Source organism: Leptidea sinapis, chromosome 42 (assembly GCF_905404315.1).
Source record: "Leptidea sinapis chromosome 42, ilLepSina1.1, whole genome shotgun sequence".
Classification (NCBI taxonomy): Eukaryota; Metazoa; Arthropoda; class Insecta; order Lepidoptera; family Pieridae; genus Leptidea; species Leptidea sinapis.
The window spans coordinates 7,511,472-7,533,865 of record NC_066306.1 but is presented as its reverse complement, the minus strand read 5'-3'; the positions used below and the strand labels follow the sequence as shown (position 1 = coordinate 7,533,865).

The following is a 22,394-nucleotide window of genomic DNA, read 5'->3' as shown; positions in this document are numbered from 1 at the left end:
TCCACACATACCGTAAATAAATAGAGGCAACATGTGAGCATTTCATAAAATAAAATATATAATAACTTTAACTTTAAAGGAAATAATAATAATAAAAAAACACATCAAGCAGACCTCCCGGTAACAAGATCATCCAGCCCCCACGAGTAGCACCCGTTCACGAGCATGACGCATGGACCAGCCATCGCCTCCCTCGACCATATTTTAAGGAAGGGAACGACCCGCCCCACGTCGCCGCTCAGCGTCTCAGATCTGACGGATACTTTGCAAACGAGTTATAGAACCTAATTTACTTTTGTAGTATATATCTATTTATTTATTTATGTTTATATCAATTATTTGGTAAGGTCAGTCCCCAGAAAAATTGTTCTGCAACGAAAGAAATATTCGAGAAAAATACAAAGACAACGCACTATTTCGGTACTGTAAAGTACTTCCAGTTCACCCTAAAATAACATTCTGTCTGCTAAAAGAGCATTTCTTTAATAAAAACATACAGGTTGACAGACATCATAACATTCAAACTCGTCTAAAATCTAACAAGAGACTAGAGACAATTGGTGCTAGAAATACATATTGTGAAAGAACCACTAAATATACTGTTCCAAGGCTATTAAATAAACTAAACATCTCTTTTATTGATAGCATTACAGAGGCAAATTTGAATCACAAATTAAAAATATATTTTTTAAACAGCAGCCTGTAGATGGCTTGTAAAGTTGAACACTGTCAACGGTTCCATTGTTAGCTCGGCGGATTACTGTGTTCGTTTGCAAACAAGAATTGAAACCATTTAATAATATGTCTCTGTTCGTGATTTTTGTTCTGTTAATTACATTATGTTATTTAGTATATTTTGTTTTTTTTTTCTATTGTTATTAATTAATTTTTTTTTGTTGTAATGCTGCAATGTAGAACGTACGGTACTCCACACAAACCCAAGTGGTATTATCCTGTATGTTTCCTAAAATAAATAAATAAATAAAAAACGTCGAGTTAAATTAATGATATAAATTGAATGTAAAAAAGTAATCCTTTTAAATGTTTAAAACTCGCATTAGTCAAAAACAATATAAAGTAGTTTAAAAACGCATTATCTAAATTATGTTACTTACACCAAGTCCACTAAATGCGGGTACAAAGAAAACTCCATCCGAGTCCGACACTGACATTGCTATACCGGCACTGTCCTCTGGGTTCTCGAACAAACCTTAAAACATTCCATCATATTGTAATGAATTTATGATTATTATTAAGTATTCTTATTTTAAATATTACATTGTTATATTTTTCTCTTTAATTATGAATATACAATTTTTTTTTCCTCCCTAATGTGATGTTGTATTGTAAGATGTTATTTAGAGATAAGGCTAGTGTGTGGTGTTAAATTATTGCAAATAAAAAAATTCTATTCTATTCTAAAGAAACCTAAAGAACGAAACAGAAAGAGTATAGAAAACTTTTCAATATTTCTTTTAAGGAGAAGTACTAAGCCATTTTCTTTGTTATTTGGCTGAGTTTTTGTGGCCAGAAAGAAAGAAAAATCATTGATTCACTTAGGTCAAAATAACACTTTTAAATCTCAAAGATTTTACCATCACTTACACCAAGCGGCAAGAAGCTCATGCTTCGTCTTACTCGCTTAGATATGAGGCTTGTGGTGTGTCGTGGTAAGGGTCGTTCCATTTCCTACAATAAGGCCGAGGGGCCGATGACTGGTCGCAATACGTAATAGGCACTGCTTGTGGCAGCTCGACGATTCCATTTTGCTTTGCGTTGTAAATTGTTATTTAAATTATGTGGAAGCGTTTGACTGTTCTTGTTACATAGCTTTGCATATAATGTTTTCAAAATAATTTGTAAAAAAAAAACTGTGCTTAAGATTAATTCAATGCCCTTCTTTTTGGAGGCAGTGGTAAAAAGCAAAACAGTAACTTTTCAAATCTCTTCTTCAAATACTCACCAATTATAGTTTTACAATTACAACATTAAACATACCTAAATTCTGCGCCCACTGTATGATACTGGCCGTGTCGTTGTTTGCGCCTTCAGCGGAGAAGACCAACTCAGAGCCGAGTCTCCAAGCGACGATGGGGTACAGACCGTAGACACTGGCGTGTGGGGAGGACCCCGTGTTGATGTTGAAGAACGTTCCGGTCCCCATCGTCAGCTTCACTTCACCCTCCTCGAAACAACACGAGCCCCACATGGAAGCCGTTTGGTCGGCTATCTGAAAGAAACTCCGTGTTAGCAGAATGCCGGAACAGTAAGAGTATTCTAAACAGCAGTAGAACTATCTGCAGCAGCACTGCCTCCACACTCCTATCACTTCAGCCGGAACATGTCCACTGCTGGACAAAGACCTCCACCAATAATCTCCACGATGATCGGTCCTGCTCTGCTGTAATCTATTCCGGATATTAAATTTTTTTTATGGAATGGGTCACCTGGTGTTAAGTGATCACCGCCACCCACATTCTCTTGCAACACCAGAGGAATCACAAGAGCGTTGCCGGCCTTTAAGGAAGGTGTACGCGCTTTTTTTTTGAAGGTACCCATGTCGTATCGTCCCGGAAACACCGCACAAGGAAGCTCATTCCACAGCTTAGTAGTACGTGGAAGAAAGCTCCTTGAATACCGCACTGTGGAGGACCGCCACACATCCAGATGGTGGGGATGGTATCCTAATTTGTGGGGTGTCGTGCCAAGGTGGAATTTTTTATTAATAATATTCCGGCGATTTTTACTAGATCATTGATCTTTGCTGCCCCAACGGCCATCTGTCCGTCGAGCTATGAGCTCTGCTCACTGCCATTTTAGTTTAGTTGTTAATCATCTGGGATATGTCGATGACATTGGTTCTGGTACGAGCCTCCTAACTACACTGCACTTATATGGCGGTACGATGTCGGTTTGAAGATGGAAGGTGCCGATGAAATTTCTTACATTTACAATTAGTATTAGAATTGGATTGACATTTAGAATTGTATTGATGATTCAAAGAATCTCTTAACTATTCTACGTTGTCCGACCAATTTATGGTAATTACAAACGAACGGTGAATAAAGGGATGGTGAGTTATGGAGTAATGAAATAGCAAACATACACGTAATAAATGAGGGCCAGCTGTGCCGGCGACTTAGCGCGGACTTCTATCTCAGCAAGTTCAACTTCGTACTGCCTCAATGGATAAATAAAAGACCTAAACTGTTGTATAAAATAAACTCAAAAACAAACAAAAGGAAACCTTTTTTTATTAAAAAAAAGTAAACAAAATTTTTGGTCCGAATGAAACTTTATTCTCGATTAATTACACAATATGATGTTGCTAACTTACAAAACAGAGTTTTCCTAAAATACTGGCTATATATAAAGTTTCAATTTGATATTAACAGACACACACTGTTATGATACAGTCTGTTACTCAGTTTAAAGCTAAACTATATTTTTTGAACTATTATTTTTTGGCAAAATATAGTTTGTTGACAAATGCCAAATAAATTTGTTTGCTTTGAGAAATTTAATTTGTGACAAAACTGATTTATCAATCTACATAAAAACAATCTGACAGATAGTTAACATCTGTATTTAATCTACTTACTATAGTTAGCTAAAATAAAGATTATTTTTTACATCATGAGAAAGTTAGAAAGATATAAAATTTCTAATTAGTTATTCATTTTCAGCTATTCTTTCATTTTGATTTCTAAACGACGGGCGACACATCAAAGGAAAAACAAAATTGTTGTTTTTATTCCAATTCGAGCATTTTCATATTTATTTATACCTTTTAAACTTTCTCTGGACTTCCACAAATAATTCAAGACCAAAATTAGCCAAATCGGTCCAGCCGTTCTCGAGTTTTAGCGAGACTAACGAACAGCAATTCATTTTGATATATATAGATATAAGTCCGAGTTTGTTCGATAGTATGACAAAAAAGAATATCATCCCCACCAGCATGTGGTGTTCCTTCACAGTGCGGTTTTCAAGGAACTTTATTCCTCGTACAACCAAGCTGTGGAATGAGCTTCCTTATACAGTGTTTCCGGGACGATACGACATTGTACCTTCAAAAGAAACGCGTACACGGTTTGACGGCCTTCCTTGAAGGCCGGCAAAGCTCCTGCGATTCCTCTGGTGTTGCAATGTGGGCGGCGGCGATCACTTAACACAACGAACGATGACCCGTATGCTCGTTTGTACTCCCTTTCCATAAAAAAATTCGTCACTTTTAAGTGTTTGTAAATTGGGCACGTTGTAGAAAATAACCAATATATCTAAAAATACTTTTCTGTATATCAAAATATACGTCTTATTTCCAAGAATATGCACGTAGAAGTAATTGCATATTTTTTTTTAATAAATAATAATTTCAATTTTTCACTTGACGTTCAGCTGATGGTAATTGATTCTTGAAAAACCCAAAAATTCTGAGCGGCACCACAATTGCTTTCATCACCTTGAGACACAAGATGATTTCATTTCGACCAGTACTTCCTTCCTGTGCAAAGGAGCCACTGGTAAAATATATGTATATGAATGATGTTTATGAGCACGAAAAACAACTCACACAAAAATATACGCCTGCATTGGTAATAGATCGATTTGTATAAGTAAAAACGGCTAACAAGACGTGATAAAGACTGTAAGTAAAGTTTCAGGGGCTCAAAACATATTCTGCGATATCTTTGAATATTCAAAAGAATTTATATATTTCAAAGGTTGTCTAGAATAATTAAAATCAATGACTACTCGCAATAACAGCAAAAAATAACAGTTAAAGATTAACAATAACAAAAAGTAAGAAACTAAGTAAATACGGAAACGAAAACATACGTATCATGTCGATCGCAATCCAAACATGAATGAACTTGTTCACAAAATGGCGGATCAATTGACAGCAGCTGCCTTACTGACTGCTTTCCTGTATCACGACAAACACAACGACAGCTGTGTTCGACCAAATGACGCCACTCTGCGATAAGGACAGAGATAATAATAGATCGCCATCGCAATGTAAGTCAGTAACGATTCCTTTGTTTACATTCTTTATCTTGTCTCTGCTCTAAATCTGTCTCTCTGCATTAAAAATGCCTTTTGTTGGACTTAAATTTTCCGAACATTTACAATTGTAATTTATATTTTTTTACACCATCAGAAAGTAGATATTTCAACGATCAATAAGCCCCCAAACTTTTTAAAAAAAGCTGATATTTTGACGTCAGAAATTTCGATTGAAAATTAGGGTGCTTTTTTTGATATTAAGTTAAAATAAGGCAAAAAAAATAAATATTTTAAATCAAATAAATTACAGTGTATTTGGGACATCATAAGGTAAGTTTTCACTAAATTTCGTAGAAAAAAAAACTTTTTTTGAAAAAGATATTAATAAAAAACCAAAAACTTGGTTTTTTGAATTTTTCACCTAAATTTTGAGGTTATGTGATAAAAGTGTAATTACAAAAGTTGTAGATCTCTTTATCGCCTACAACTTTGCCAATTAACTTTTTGCCATAGGACTTGTAGTTTTGCCGGAAATCGAGATAAACCGTTTTTTGCCCTAAAACACCGGGGGGTGTTTTAGGGTAAAAAATTTTTCCACTTCCCGACCTCAGATCGCCCGTAACTTAATTTTTCCCTTAATTTTTGTTATATTCTCGTCCTTCTCCAATGGTTTTCATCCTACTATTATTTTGTTTCACTTTTTATCATTTTCAAAGGCTTCGGCACTGGTCTATTAGTATATTACATCATAGTAAAACGTTGACAACTTACACAACACCTGATAGGTATCGCCGCGCCCCATATATCTGGTACGGTGCTAGTGAAGTGATCACCCGCGGTGTCGACGACCTTCGGCAACGCTGCCATCGGTATACCGAATATAGACATGGCCCACCCCGCCCAGTTCATCGTGAACGGGTCAAAGAAACCTGTTGCAGATGCGGACGAGACGTCTGTTACGTGGAGTTTGCTACCTGAAATTGTTGGAAATGAAGATCAAATATCTCTTCGGTACCGATATCGCGCGAGTTGAGAGCAGAGTTAAGGAAATCGATAGTGTTGTGACCTGATTATAATTTATGACCATAAAATTTAAACAGTAATAAATAGTCTTAATAGCGCAAAAAAATGTTTGAGGGCTGCAGCGGTAATTTAAAAAATATACCTTATTAACAATACTTGAATTATACATATTTGAGTGCTGTATGTTTGTTCGAAAAAAATTTAGCGAATTCAGTAACAAGGAAAAAACTTCTCTTTTCCCATCCAGGGACCCCACCAAACTACAAGTACATTGCTGTAGAACTACATTATTTCAGAGAAACTGGTTTTGTATGTGTATAAAAAATTATAATCACATCCCAAAAACAATAAGAGAGGTATCGTCAAATAGGAATTTCTCATCTAAACTGAAAATATACCTTAGTAAAAACTGCTTATATTCATTAGACGAATATTTTCAACTAAAAACTTGACTGTAACACGTACTTTATAATATTATTTAACTGTGTACAATGTAATACTGCTACTAATCTTTTGTTTAATTGATATTATTGTTACTAATAATTTAGAAATGTATTTTACGTCATAAATGTGGCAAACATGTACTTTATAATATTTGTGTAACATCAATCTAACATGTTTATGCAAATAAAAACTTTGACTTTGATGCTTCAAGTAATTATTAAAGTAATTTTTTCATCATTTTATATATTTTTATCTGATTATTAAATCACAAATTTATGTTCCGCCTTTCTTTAACACACACGTCCTAAACATTTTTCGCCATTTCTCGTGCTTAGCGATGAATAAAAATTTATTTTTCTAACGGAACCTGATGGATCAGTCATTATTAAATCAAAAAATAACACGGGATAACGACTGTAGCATTAACGCGATATCACAGATACGACGACTACGGTACAGCACTACATTGTAAACCCGTGAGGCGAGGCGTGCAGACAGCGGGGGGAGAGAAATACACCCGCTCTGCATTTAACTCGCGCGCTAGCTTTAGGTACCTTTTTTTTTATATGAGAGGGGGCAAACGGGCAAGAGGCTCACGGGATGGGGAGAGGTGGGGCAACCGCCCATGTACATCCGCAACAACAGGTGTGTCAAGAAATGCGTTGCCAGCCTTTAAGGTGGCAGTATGCTTTTTTCTTGAAGGTCCCTAAGTCGTAAGGTACCTACGGTTTAAAGAAAAGTTTTACATATTGTTAATCAATCGTTTAGACTATCGCCAGTTTAAAGATAAAGTTTTAAGTTTTTAGAATTAACAGTATATATTTTCGAAAATATTGCATTTCTAAAAAAAGAAAAAGTATTCAGAATATTGGTAACATTTACACAAATATAATTCTAAAACGTAAGCGTTTGTTACTGATATCGGAATTATTATTTTCGATTAGCCTTACGACCTACGTAATATAGAATGACTTTAATTATTACTTTGTAACAAATTAGTGCCAAAGGTTGTCAGCGCATTATATCTTTAATAATGTTGACCCACCTAAGGTGAATACTAATCATCTACCAACAGATATATCCATTCTCAGCCGTCTATAAACTGCTTATAGTAGGTATTAATTACATTACTAGAGTAATCTAGTAGTAAAAGTGTAAACTTTTAATGAATTTTTCATGGTAATAACTTCATCATATTTCCATAAATAACTTTCAACAACCTTTTGAAGTTGTAGTATATCACTATACTAACGTAACGTAGTACCAATAATAATAATATTGACACACTTTTAACACAAATTATCTTGCCCCAAGTTAAGCATATATAGCCTGTGTTATGGGTTACAAGACAATGATATATTTAATACAATATACTTACTTAAACATACATATATTCATATTAACATACATAAATACATTTAAACATCCATGACTCGGAAACAAACATCTATATTCATCATATAAATGCTTGCACCTACCGTGATTCGAACCCGGGACCTCTAGCAATAGATGGCACATTGGCATTAGGTACAGTATTGTACCTGAAAGTCTTGAATGTTGCAATTTTAATGCTTAAATTGTCCCCAAAACTTTCTTCCGCGTACAAACAATCTCTGGAATGAGCCTCCTTGTGCGGTATGTCCGGGACGATACGACATGGGTACCTTCAAGAAAAGCGCGTAAACTCCTTAAAGGCCAGCAACGCTCCTGTGATTCCTCGCAGGAGCTATGAAATGAAATGAAACTAATTACAAAGACTACGTTACACATTGACACTTGTGAAGAGAGACATTTATCTGACAGTCGTACACCGTTGTTCTCTGTATGTGGACATGTCCTTATTTGACGCGTGAAGTAATTTTTTTTGCAAACAAAGTATTGAATCGGGCCTTGAACAGAATTTTATAGCTTCAAAAAATTTTGGGCAGAAAAGTAATTTATATTCATTTTAAGTTTTTGTTTTTAATGCATTTTACGAAATATAAATACATCTACTCTGCAATAATTTCCCATACTTTAGTCCCGGGATGCTACATCGTTATGCTGCAATAAACTACTGTGTATAATAGTGGATACTGCAGAGTCAAAATTTAAATTGATCTAGAGATAACCTCTGAACATACGCTGGGATTTGGTTATAAGTGACGATTTTTATACTCATATATGCAGAAACTTACTGAGAATTGCCAGAGTCAATATATTTATTTCTTTATTTAACAAATCATTTGATCTAACCAATCTGACATGGTAAGAACTGCTGTCTTTTTGACCGATAAAACTATACTATAGTGTCAGCAGCATGACCTCGTAGCAAGTAACTGTACTTCATGATAATGTAAAAATAACTGAAATGCACTAATTTGTACATTGTAACGATTCATTAAATTTAAAAAAAAAATATTGGCTAACTTGTCTTGATTATGATGAAGTGGAAAATCTTCTGATCAGACTGACATGATAAACACACGCATTGTATAATGGACCCAATCAAAGGTCCAATTCAAACCCACATCCACACACTCACTCACTCACACACACACACACACACACACACAATTAATTGTAAATTGTAAAATTTGGTTTTTAATCATTTCTGTTTATTTCTATATTGTTTACTAAATAAAATGTATCTGCTAAGGAAGTTGCGAGATATTCCCAATACAAGTGTCCTAAGACAACTTACTGGGAAGTCTCAACCACTAAAAAATGTATATGTAATCTTTGAAATAAACGAAATTTATTATTATTCTTAAATTATGAGATGGTGAGTCTCCTCCATGGGGAAAATAGGGAGGGAAGTGTCGGGAGAGGGCGAACTTAGTGTACATTTCAAGCTGGTATTAAATAATTTAATGATAATAATTATTACCTGTTAATTTATATAAGAGCCACGTATCAAGAGTGCCGAACATCGCGTCATTCCTCTCAACAGCAGCCTTCAACTCGGGTATATTAAGCAATGCCCAGTACAGTCTGATTGTTGTCTACAAATAAAAAAATAATCATGTTATTGAAATGGTCATTACATTATACGTTTAAATTTACGAATTTTGAAGTAATTAAGTTGTTATATGATCTATTTAAAAAAAATCTTATGATATTTGAAGTGTGATTGCAAGCAAGATTTTTTGTTTGGCATAACAAAAATAACTCCCCAACTTTTATATACACTGTTATTTTAAAATTCCCAAAACAAAACAACATGTGTTATCAGTTAAAATAATTTAACACATTTATAGTAAACTGAAGTGGCAGTGGTCAGGCTACATAGCTCGACGGACAGCTGGCTGTTGGGGTAGTAAATTCCTCGAATGGCGACCACGTACCGGAAGACAGTGTTGGTAGGCCCCACACAAGATGGACCGACGATCTCGTCAAGATCGCCGGAATACGTTGGATGAGGACAGCGCAGGACCGATCGTCGTGGAGATCTTTGAGGGAGGCCTTTTTCCAGCAGTGGACGTTTTCCGGCTGATGATGTTGATGGGAAAACTAATAATGCCAAATAAAGTACAAAAAGTGTCAAAAAAAAATTCATATACAAGATTTTTGCGTCAGGAACCCCCAGAACACTCATTTCATCACAATCTTAATGGTTTCAGAACGTATAGGGAACAAACATAAATTGATTTTTATTTATAAAGATTAATTTGGAGAAAGCCTTGAATGAGAAGAATGACCATCCTTCCAAAATTGCAAATTATTAATAAATTTCTCTAGTTCCTCACCCCGCACTCCTCACTCATTGACAAGGCACACTTTCATTAACAAGCATTCTGTCCATAATTTTTATATAATATAGTAACTTTGATATTTTCTTATTATCAAAACTGACTGCAAATTTACGTTACGTTATTTGCTCTACATTGATTTGGTTCAGCACTTGTCAGTATCCGTCGGGGCACGACAAATGTTCGCCTTATTGACACAATATGGCCGCAGAAGAACTATTTAGAATACAATAGTACCAGTAGTACTTGGACGAAAAGTATATTATAATAGCTTCCCGTTGTACTGACAGTGTCACTTGGTAATTAAATATCTATATATATAAAAATTGATTGCCGTTCGTTAGTCTCGCTAAAACTCAAGAGCCGCTGGACCGATTTGGCTAATTTAGGTCTTCAATTATTTGTGGAAGTCCAGAGAAGGTTTAAAAGGTGAATAAATAGGAAAATGCTGCTAAATTAAATAAAAACAACAAATTTGTTGTTCCTTTGATGTGTCCATACATAATTTCTATGAGAGAATTTATTGACGCACGATTTGACAGTTCTGCTGTAAAACAATTTCATTACAACAGCAGCATATTTTACGAAGTAATTTTCGATGTTATGATATATTATTAACAAATTCATATAAAAACATTATTAACACCTAGTCCTAAATAAATATCTCTTTTCTTACGATCATATACTTGAGGCATACTTATGAGACAGAAAATCATGTCTCCATGTGCGCGTATAAAAGTCACTCTCATAGTTTTTTCCTTAACGCGTCATTAATAACTTCAATTTATTATTTGTGCTCTTGCGTCAGTATGTATATATAAATTAAATACATGTTAATAAAGTTAAAGTGTCTGTATAATCGAAATAACATCTGTTAATAATAACGAATTGTTTGTAGCTTCAGCATTTTGGAAGGAAGGTGTTACTAAAAATAATTGCTAAGATAAAGGCGTAATCGTAGACAATATTAATATCTTAGTATTGACAGGTATTTTTGTATATTGTGACGGAACGAGCAGACGTTCAACCATCATTAGGTGGCTCAGCGACATCACATCTTCATAGCCGGTACAATAATAACATACCTACTGAGTCATAAATTACAAAATTACCCAAGAAGTACCGCACCGCGATACACCTTCGGTTAGATCGCAGAATGCCTGTTACCTTAAAACATTAACAATTATAGTCTTCACAGAAAAATATATATTCCTCATTAAATAATATAAAACTAATGATATATAATTAATTACCTGTTTTTTACTAAAAAAAAATTAAAGTTAATGATAATTGGCGTTTTCTTTTTGTCTTAATTATCTCGTTAATAAGCTACCAACCTCGTCTACCTTCGAAAGGCTAACCTTCATAGCATTGTGTTATTTAAGATAAAATATATTTACGCAGTTTTAAGGTCATTCGGTAATATATTATAAACATTAAAATTGAATACGAATTAACACACCAAAGCCGTATTTATATGTACATTTACGATACATGCTTGAGTGGTTTGAGAGGTAACAATATATCTTTGTTGGTCAGTGATAATTAACACAATTGTTTTGGTGTCAATTATATGGATATGTTGTTCATATCTGTATATGCATATAAGACTAGCTGTGCGCTTCACTTCACTAATGCATATTATAAATGCATATATACAAAATTTCATTACAAAGTTTAAAACATCTGTATATATAGACCGATTTGGCAAATTTAGGTCTTGAATTATTTGTGGAAGGAAGTACAGAGAAGGTTTAAAAGGTGAATAAATAGGAAAATGCTCGGAATGAAATAAAAACAACAAATTTGTTTTTCCTTTGATGTGTCCATACATAATTTTTATGAAAGAATTTACTGACGCACGGTTTGACAGTTCTGCTATGAAACAATTTCATTACGACAGCAGGGTGCATATTTTACGCAGTAATTCTTGATGTTATGATATATTATTGTCAAATTCATAAAAAAAAACATTATTATACAGAACAACGTCTGTCGGGTCAGCTAGTTTACAATAATTATTTCGTTGTTCCTTGTTCTTGTAATGAAATAATGTCACAGAAGAACTGTCAAACAGCGCGTCACGAATTAATCTCATAAATTGTTCATTCGGCTGAATGCGCATACAGTGCAGTGCCAAAAAAAAATTTCCTACAAAAATAAATTTAGAATTTAAAAAATATTAAGAGTCTCGAATCGGTAATCTATCTCTCAAGTTGGATTAAAATGAACACAGTTAAATATGATTTAAATCGGTTCATTACATTAGTAATTCATCGCGCACAAAGAACGTGAAACAAAATCTTTTTATTCTATCCATATAATGTGTATAGAATGTTATTGTCAGACTAAGTAAATATTCGACGTGGAGAGGTTTAGACTGATTTTTTTTATATTTGAGCTAAAGAGATGAAATAATTAAAAAGTTCGACTTGTGCAGGGAACATATTTGCTAATATTGCTTGTCAACTCAAGTCACTAATGTTTACTAATTATAGACTGGTTTGTTCAGGATTACTTGGAAGTTTCGAGGCTCTTATAAAAGTGACAGAAATATTTTTTCGAGTTGTGAAGGTGTTCGACTTATCGAGAGGTTTAAATTGAGGAGGATCGGGCTTTAATGGAAGGGAATGAAACCCGATAATTCCCGGGTACCTTGATTCATTTAAGATGATGGATGATGTGTGTGTACACGATTTTTATGAATATTTCTTGTCATATCAACTCGAAAACATCGCTTAAGAATTTAAATTTATCTTTAGTTATAGATTATTCAATAATTATACAACAGAGTCACTGGTGTAAGATAATGAGCTGTGATTATAGGTTTATCAATATACATACTTAGTATTTTTTATAATTGTAATCAAAACAGCACTGGCAATTACCAAGTTTATAGAAAAATAAAACGTAGGCGATGGCTGGTCCAAGCGTAATGCTCGTAAACGGGCACTACTTTAGGTGGCTGAATGATTCTACTAACAAAAAAAAAATAAAAAATAAAATTCTTTTTAGTTTATTAATTAGTTTTACTTTATTAGTTTTAACAAATTCTCCATAATAAATAGTGGCAAGAACCTCCTTTTAAGCATATTATAAAGAATGCTTGTGCCAGGAGACTCCGCTCTTTCTTAGCCTTAAAATAACATACTTAGAGAACATAATAATATTTTAAATGTGTGTGTGTGTGTGTGTGTATGTGTGTTTTAGCGTATGTGTCGTAAGAGCAACTTAAAGTATCATCATAATTTAGTGGTAGTATCCAGGCGACCAATGAAATATTACATTCATGGGCGTTTCTATTATATATACGTAACTGTTTGTTTATTTTATTATAAAGAAATGCCGCACGACATTTATACTACATGCTGTAGAACTCCGTCTTAAATGGTGTAACAAAGGCAACTTTGTCTTTCCTTCGTTTGTGTTCAATATTAGGATCGTATGTTATTGTTTTATGCAATTTTAGAACACATTGTACAATATATAACTTTCTGACCGTTAATAGGTTACAAAGCTGATACAAGCGTTCTGTAGAAAAACGCTGTCCCTTAAAGTGCATAACCTTTAAAAGTGCTCTTTGGGCTCTTTCCACTTCCAGTAATCTTGATTTATTAGCACCACCCCATACTGCGATACAATATACAGTTACAGACTGAACTAGAGCTATATATATGTCATGCAGTAAGTATCTCTGAGGGCCCTTATTTTTTGGTGAATACTTGGGAGCTATGTACCTAAGAGACTTAAATAACCAGATAAATTTTCTAATCCTGGCGCTAACATATTCAATTTGAGGAAACCAGGAAAGCCGCTGGTCGACCATAACACCCAGGTATTTCGTGACATGCACTTTGCTAATCTTGGGACAGTTATAGTTAGTACTAGCAGTGTCTTCACAATTGTGTATTTTAATTTCAAAATCATTTGTGAGTTGACTGTTGTTGTAGATGGTATGGCAAATGTAATTTGTTTTAGCAGTATTAATTGTGAGTAAATTGTATTTCAACCAATTGGCAACTAGTGCCATCCCTTGTTCAGCGGCGCATTTTGTTTCTTGCCAGGTGTCTCCTGCAAAGACAATCGCCGTATCATCGGCATACGAGAAGATTTTGGCGTTGTTAATTTGTAAATTACAGAGGTCATTGATATAAATTAAAAATAAAGTAGGGCCTAACACGCTTCCTTGTGGAACACCACATGCTACGTTGACATCCTGACTTGACCACTGGCCCAATTTAACTTTTTGCTTCCTATTACATAAGAATTTTTAAAAATAGCAAGTTGTGTGCCTCTTATTCCAATTGAATCCAGTTTTTGCACAAGGATGGGGAGAGATACAGTATCAAATGCCTTTTTCAGGTCAATAAAGACTGATAGGCACTTTTTTTCTTTTGTCAAGGTGATCTGTAATTAGCGAAGTTAAGGATATTACTGCATCTTCCGTTGATAAGTTCTTCCTAAAGCCAAATTGAGATGAGGATATTATGTTAAATTTTTCTAGGTAATTTAATAGTCTTGTGTTTAGCATTTTTTCTAAGATTTTTTATAAAATAGGTAATACCGACATGGGTCTATAATTTGTTATATTGTCTCTGTCCCCACCCTTGTACACAGGAGTAATCATAGCTTTCTTTAATAAATCAGGAAAAATACCGGTCTTAAAACACAGATTAGCTAGGTGCACTATAATTGGGGTAATAACGTGTTTCACATATTTTATATACTTAGTTGAAATATTGTCCCACCCTGCGGCACTGTCTGCTTTTAAATTGGTTATGGTATATTTCACTTCATCACTATCAGTATCAAGTAAAACAAATGATTGAAGTTGTCTGGGAATGTTATTTATAAATTGATTTAGTTCAATATTTGATGAACTACTACATAAATACTAACAGAAACTCTGTTTCATATTGTTAAAATTTTAAGTTATTTTTTTTATATATACTCACATAATACCTTTATTTATGTACAGTGTGGATTGATCTAATGTACCTACTCAATAACAACTAAGTAGTTTTCTACAATTAATTTACATTATTTTAAACTTTCTTATGTAAGTCGTGACGTTTGAGTAATTTGTTGCATCGCTTCACATAGATTAAAAATATAACAATTTGTAAAATAATGCAGCTGCAAATATTAATTTAAATTGGTTGAGTGGCAATGAGATTTTTGCTTCTCATTACAAACCTTTTCCGAAGTAGTGGGAAATAGAAAAATTCATAACTTTTGACATTCATATGTGTAATTTTTTTACTGAAATGAATAGGTAAGCTGATTTGATTTAAAAAGTTAGGTATGTATGTGATAATCAACGCTATAAAACATGCTGGAACATTATTATTAACAAAATGTTTAATCATTCATCAAGTTCAATCATCGACATTAAAACCCTAGAAGTACCTACCTACCTACTGACCCTGCGCAGGTCCGTGTGCTCTTATGTGGAATTTACGGCTTGAAAAAAAGAAGTAAATAGCTTTTATCATACAAAATACAATTAAATTTAGTCAAAGTCATACACTTGTAAGCAATGGTATGGAATTATTTCAATAGTTTTCATTGCATTACAATTGAGCTGTTTAGCAATGATCATTACCGTAGGAATTAACGAGATTACGAAATGAGGGTAGGAATTTTCTTTATAATGATGCGATCCATTTTCTTTTGTCATTATTATTATTGATTTATTTTCTTTATGTGAAATATTTGGACGTAGTTCCTGAAACACGTTCCAAGCCACAAACATCACATTTTAAGTAACTCATGTTTAAAGTTTAATAAATATTAGTGTATTCCATACATGTTAGGTTAGGGTTGGGCTACTCAGTCATGATGTCATTTAAAGTCACAGTAGGCCTGCCATTTTTTGTCAGTCCGTTAATATGAATCACGCGACCATCTTCGTGTTCTTAACTCAATTTCGACATGATTGGGGTTTGGAACGTTTTTCTGGAATTACGTCCATTTGTAATAATATCTAATAATAAATTCATTATTGCCATACAAATCATTACAAATATAAAATAAACAATTAGGATACGCGATGAAACAAAAGGCAAAAGGAAAAGGCTCAACTTCACCTGACATGGAATCATGGATTTATGTTTTCCCTAAGGTGTTGAGCGGGAGTGGATGTATTGTGGCTCCCCGATATCCTATCTATCTATCCTAGCTATCTTTTTTTTATAAAATGTATTATTAGAGAAAAACAAAGTGTTCTGATTACCCTTGCAAGTTTATGTAAGTGTGTGTGTGTGCGTGTGTGTGTGTGTGTATGTGTGTGTGTGTAATAGCAATGTATTTACAACACCATATAATTATAATGTGCTACCCTTGTCAACAAATAAAGTTCTTATTTAAATAAGTATATAATATTTACCTGGTTATTTGTGAATTTCAAAACACTTCCAGCTCGAAATCTTTTACTCCGTGACATTAGAAACAAGATGTATGCGCCCGTCCTTATAACCTGAAATTACAGAAAACTGATAAAAAAAAGATTCAATAACGTCGAATTACTACTACAGCCCATTTGGATATTTATAACAGGGACGGAACAGGCAATAACTAATAAATAAATTTTAATTGCTCGTCTCTTAAATCCTACTAGGTACTCCACAGCTGAATATCTAAGCTATCCGATAGCCTAGATTATTTTACAGCATTAGCAATGACAGTACAATATTGTATATTTGATAAAAAAGAGCGCAAAAAAATGAATGCTTGGTAGAGTTTCTTGCGCCGCTTCTTCTCTCTCAGCGAGCTATTTGTTTCAGAAGCGGAAGTAGTGTCTACTATATTAGAAATGACATCAAAAAGAATTCTGAAGGAATCAATTTTGAGAAAATAAATGCCTTTTATGCATTTAACAGGCAGGTGTAACGCGATACGATACTGAGGCATTTCTTTTATTGTGAAAAGTTTCTAAATGCTATGGGTTATCTTAAGGGTTAAGGTAAAAGTAAGGTAATTGGGTAAAGATTTGTCTTTCATCAATTCGACACGTGTTCTGGAACAAGAGATCGATCGGTGATCACTCGTTCCATAGTTCGACGAGTCAACATCTTCTGATGAAACATGTACGGGCGAAACACGTGGCGAATTGATTGAACACAAATATTAACGGAATCAACACTGACACTGACGATCTGTACAGCGTACTTACAATGAGCTCTCACTTTCTTTCGTGAAACTAAGCTGAGTGTAAGCTTAGCATAATCTTCACTTTTTTTTATGGAATAGGAGGACAAACGAGCGTACGGGTCACCTGTTGTTAAGTGATCACCGCCGCCCACAATCTCTTGCAACACCAGAGGAATTACAGGAGCGTTGCCGGCCTTTAAGGAAGGTGTACGCGCTTTTTTTGAAGGTACTCATGTCGTATCGTCCGGGAAACACCGCACAAGGAAGTTCATTCCACAGCTTAGTAGTACGTGGAAGAAAGCTACTTGAAAACCGCACTGTGGAGGACCGCCACACATCCAGATGGTGGGGATGATATCCTAACTTGTGGCGTGTCGAGCGAAGGTGGAATTCGGCGGCAGGAATCAGGTTAAACAGCTCTTCTTCTATGGGCCCGTGATAAATGCGGTAGAAAACACACAATGAAGCGACTTCTCTACGCAACGCCAAGTGAACCAGCCGTTCACAAAGCACTGGGTCCCCCACAATTCGAGCTGCTCTACGTTGCACGCGGTCAAATGGATCGAGCTGATACTGGGGTACGCCAGACCAGAGATGACAGCAATACTCCATGTGTGGCCGGACCTGCGCTTTGTAGAGCGCTAGTAAGTGGGCCGGCTTGAAATATTGCCGTGCTCTATTAATGACGCCCAGTTTATTTGAAGCCAATTTGGCTTTGCCCTCCAGATGACCACGAAATTGGCAATCGCTCGAGATTTCAAGACCCAGATTTCGATACTAGGCGAGGCTTTAAGGGAAGTGTTGTCGGAGAGCGGTGATACGACAAATGGGGTTTTTTAGTAGTACACACGCAAACTTTATTTTCGTTTTTATAGTATGGCGGCACGTAAGTCCAGCGCCGACCGTTATTGCGCAGAAGTAAGGTATCTATGGGGGCTAGAGGGATGAAAGGCGAGCTTGCGTAGTACTTATTGGCTCGCCAGTCGTATTCCATCTCGGGTACCGATACGGCACCCCGGGCACTTCCAGTGTACAGTCACGTTTTGAATTGTATTATTATCTGCTGTTATTATTTTTCTTGTTTATTGTTAAGTATGAGATGGTCTATTAAATACACCCACACACTCACGCACACACACACACACATATTCTATTGTTGAGAATTTTTAACGCCTCTGGTACGTAATTAACTTTGTACTTGTAAAGTAGTTACCTAAGACTTTGACATAGCTATCTTTCCATATTTCGCTCGGCGCTAGATTTGTCATTACATTAAAATAATGCCATTAATATTATGTTACTATTCATTAATTACTTATGTAAGTTATATTACTAAACCGTCCGCGACAGTACCCATGCACAGCTATCCCCTCCACGTTTCGTTCAACGCTAGACTTACGTGCCGGTCACTTATACCCTCTGTAAGTTTTATATTCATACTCTTTGCTATATATTCGTGTTTATATTGGATTGCGATCTGTTATAAAAGCCGTATCAACTTAGCAACCAAGTCTATTATTTCAACCAGACCACTTTACAAAATATACTGAGCAAAGACAGCCCAATGCTTTTGTATTGAGCTGTCAAATTCGCGTTTTGACACTCAAGTTTCACGTAAGTCTGAGCAAGAAAAACGCTTTAAAGATCTTAGTCTTAAAATAACTTAGATTATGAAGAGAGCCGGTTATTGATTGAATTCAGAGATTTTTTTCCTCGTCCCATTCAGACCGAAACGCAATAGTGCTTGCACGTTACTACTTCATGGTCGAAAAAGCCAGCGAAGTACCCATCTAGTAGGTACCTTGTGCAGAGGAAGCCTTCTATGGGCTCTGTAAGGATGGCTAACCTCAATTGTGGGCAGGCTTGAAGTGCTATCTCGCCTTTTGATAATTACAACTACTAGATACCTGGCAATTCCCTGTGCTGCCTCGGGGCGTATGAAGTAGCGGCCTAGTGCCGCTATGTTTCGCATAGGTTAGTGTCGAGGACCGGAGGCCATTCCCCCCGTCCTTTCCCCCCCTCCCCCCAACAAAATATGAGAGCGGTCCTAAAAAATAAATTACCCCAGGAGGGTACCGGCTCTTGTAGAGCCGGAGAATCCCTCCCCGAGCATTCGCGCTCGGGCTGCCCCTCTTATTCTGGGGAGGGCACAGTACCGCGTATGTCACAGGACAAACAGGGCAGCAACACCACGGCACCCCGCTCCACGCTTAATGTGGACTTTTGTAACATCCGGGGAATTCACTCCAACTTAAACGCCGTCCACCACCACCTTGAGACGGCCTTGTGTTTCCTTACGGAGACGCAGATATCTCGACCTAGCGATACGTCATATTTAACGTACCCCGGGTACAAAATTGAGCATAATTTCATGCCTCATGCCGGGGTATGTGTGTACGTTAGGGAGGATATCTGCTGTCGCCGTCTCGGCAATTTTGAGGGTAGGGGCCTGTCTACTCTCTGGCTCCGCGTAGATTTAGAGGACCGCGTCCGCATCTATGCGTGTGTCTACAGGTCCCATAGTGGTAACGCAGAAACGGATCACCTCATGGGCTGCGTTCAAGCGGCATTTGATGACGTGCTTGCTCAGATCCCCTCCGCTGAAATCGTAGTCTTGGGTGATTTCAACGGGCACAATGCCGAATGGCTTGGATCACGTACCACAGACTACGCAGGGCGATCTGTGCATAATTTTGCATTGGCGTATGGTCTGTCCCAATTGGTTGAGTCGCCGACGCGGCTCCCGGATGTGGATAGCCACATGCCGTCCTTATTAGATCTTCTGCTGACTACACATCCCGATGGTTACCAGGTCTCTGTCGACGCCCCTCTCGGAACGTCCGACCATTGCCTGGTCAGGAGTGTAGTGCCTATCCGACGCCAACGTCGCAGACCACCAGCGACCCGCCGCGTTTGGCACTACAAGTCAGCAGATTGGGATAGGATGCGTTCCTTTTTTGCATCTTACCCTTGGGGCAGGGTTTGTTTCCTTTCAGATGATCCTAGTGCCTGCGCCGTTGCAGTAGCCGATGTGATACTGCAGGGCATGGATATTTTTATACCAAGCTCTGTAGTACCGATCGGTGGCAGATCACAGCCCTGGTTCGATGCGTCAGTTAAAGCAGCATCTGACTGCAAAAAACAGGCGTATCGAACTTGGGTTGCGGCGCTGGGCTCAAAGGATCCGAACTGCAAAGTTCTGAAGAGGAAATATAACCGTGCCTCCAGATTTCATAAGCGGCAAATCGCCCGTGCGAAATCGAAGCACGTCGTCAAAATTGGCGAGCAGCTTTCCAGTTACCCGACCGGAACACGCAAGTTCTGGTCGTTGTCGAAAGCTGCTCTTGGTAACTTCAACCAGCCGTCCATGCCGCCGTTGCACATGAGGAACGAAACCCTGGCCCATACGGCAAAAGAGAAAGCCGATCTCCTGTGCACTCTTTTTTCCTCCAACTCGACTCTTGACGACAACGGAAAAACACCGCCGACCATCCCGCGGTGTCAGAGCTCCATGCCTGAAGTACAGTTCCGACAGAAAACTGTTAGGCAAGCTCTGTTTTCGTTGGACGTCAGGAAGTCGAGCGGGCCGGATGGCATTTCTCCAATCGTGCTTAGAACGTGTGCCCCTGAGTTGACGCCGGTGCTAACGCGTTTATTCCGGCACTCTTATTCAAAAGGCGTAGTCCCTGATTCATGGAAGTCAGCCCTTGTCCATCCGATCCCAAAAAAAGGAGACAGTTCGGATCCGGCAAACTACAGACCTATTGCTATTACCTCCCTACTCTCCAAAATTATGGAGAGCATAATTAACCGCCAGCTCTTGGTATACCTTGAGGGTCACCAGTTGATCAACGACCGGCAGTACGGCTTTCGCCATGGTCGGTCGACTGGCGATCTTCTGGTATACCTAACACACAGATGGGCGGCGGCTATTGAAAGCAAGGGGGAAGGCCTGGCAGTTGGTCTGGATATAGCGACGGCCTTTGATCGTGTATGGCACAAGGCGCTCCTTGCAAAACTTCCATCATTTGGGCTTCCCGAGAGCTTATGCAGATGGACCTCCAGCTTCCTCACTGGGCGCAGCATACAGGTCGTTATCGACGGTTATTGCTCGAATCCCAAGCCCGTGAACGCTGGAGTGCCCCAAGGCTGTGTGCTATCTCCCACGCTGTTTCTTCTGCATATCAATGATATGTTGGACACCGCCAACATGCATTGCTATGCAGACGACAGCACTGGTGATGCCGTATACACGGGCCATGCAGGTCTCTCTCGGGAAAACGTCGACCAGGGCCGGGTGAAACTTGTGTCTTCTATCGAGTCCTCTCTCGAGAAGGTCGCGGAATGGGGTAAGTTGAACCTTGTCCAATTTAACCCCCAGAAGACTCAAGTTTGCGCGTTTACCACTAAAAAAACCCCATTTGCCGTATCACCGCTCTTCGAGAACACTTCCCTTAAAGCCTCGCCTAGTATCGGAATACTGGGTCTCGAAATCTCGAGCAATTGCCAATTCCGTGGCCATCTGGAGGGCAAAGCCAAACTGGCTTCAAAGAAACTGGGCGTCATAAATAGAGCACGGCAATACTTCAAGCCGGCCCACATTCTAGCGCTCTACAAAGCGCAGGTCCGGCCTCACATGGAGTATTGCTGTCATCTCTGCTCTGGCGCACCCCAGTATCAGCTCGATCCATTTGACCGCGTGCAACGCAGAGCAGCTCGAATTGTCGGGGACCCAGTACTCTGTGAACGGCTGGATCACTTGGCGTTGCGTAGAGACGTCGCTTCATTGTGTGTCTTCTACCGCATTTATCACGGGGAGTGTTCCGAAGAGCTGTTCAACCTGATTCCTGCCGCCGAATTTCACCTTCGCACGACACGCCACAAGTTACGATATCATCCCCACCATCTGGATGTGTGGCGGTCCTCCACAGTGCGGTTTTCAAGGAGCTTTCTTCCTCGTACCACGAAGCTGTGGAATGAGCTTCCTTGTGCGGTGTTTCCGGGACGATACGACATGGGTACCTTCAAGAAAAGCGC

General features: G+C 37.5%; 1 protein-coding gene across 4 annotated transcripts in view; it reads right to left on the bottom strand.

Annotated features, from left to right (window-relative positions):
• The window catches only part of LOC126976869 (putative glycerol kinase 5), a 36,016-nt gene that overhangs the window by 10,129 nt on the left and 3,493 nt on the right, over window positions 1-22,394 (bottom strand). The window contains exons 4-8 of one of the 4 annotated variants that reach the window (XM_050825490.1): window positions 16,594-16,683; window positions 9,344-9,458; window positions 5,779-5,981; window positions 1,999-2,230; window positions 1,116-1,210 (exon numbers count right to left, since the gene is read on the bottom strand). In XM_050825490.1, coding sequence (XP_050681447.1) covers window positions 1,116-1,210; window positions 1,999-2,230; window positions 5,779-5,981; window positions 9,344-9,458; window positions 16,594-16,683 — 735 coding nt within the window. Of the gene's footprint in view, window positions 1-1,115; window positions 1,211-1,998; window positions 2,231-4,839; window positions 4,989-5,778; window positions 5,982-9,343; window positions 9,459-16,593; window positions 16,684-22,394 lie in introns of those variants that run through there. The other 3 variants (XM_050825491.1, XM_050825493.1, XM_050825492.1) reach the window with 3 other exon arrangements.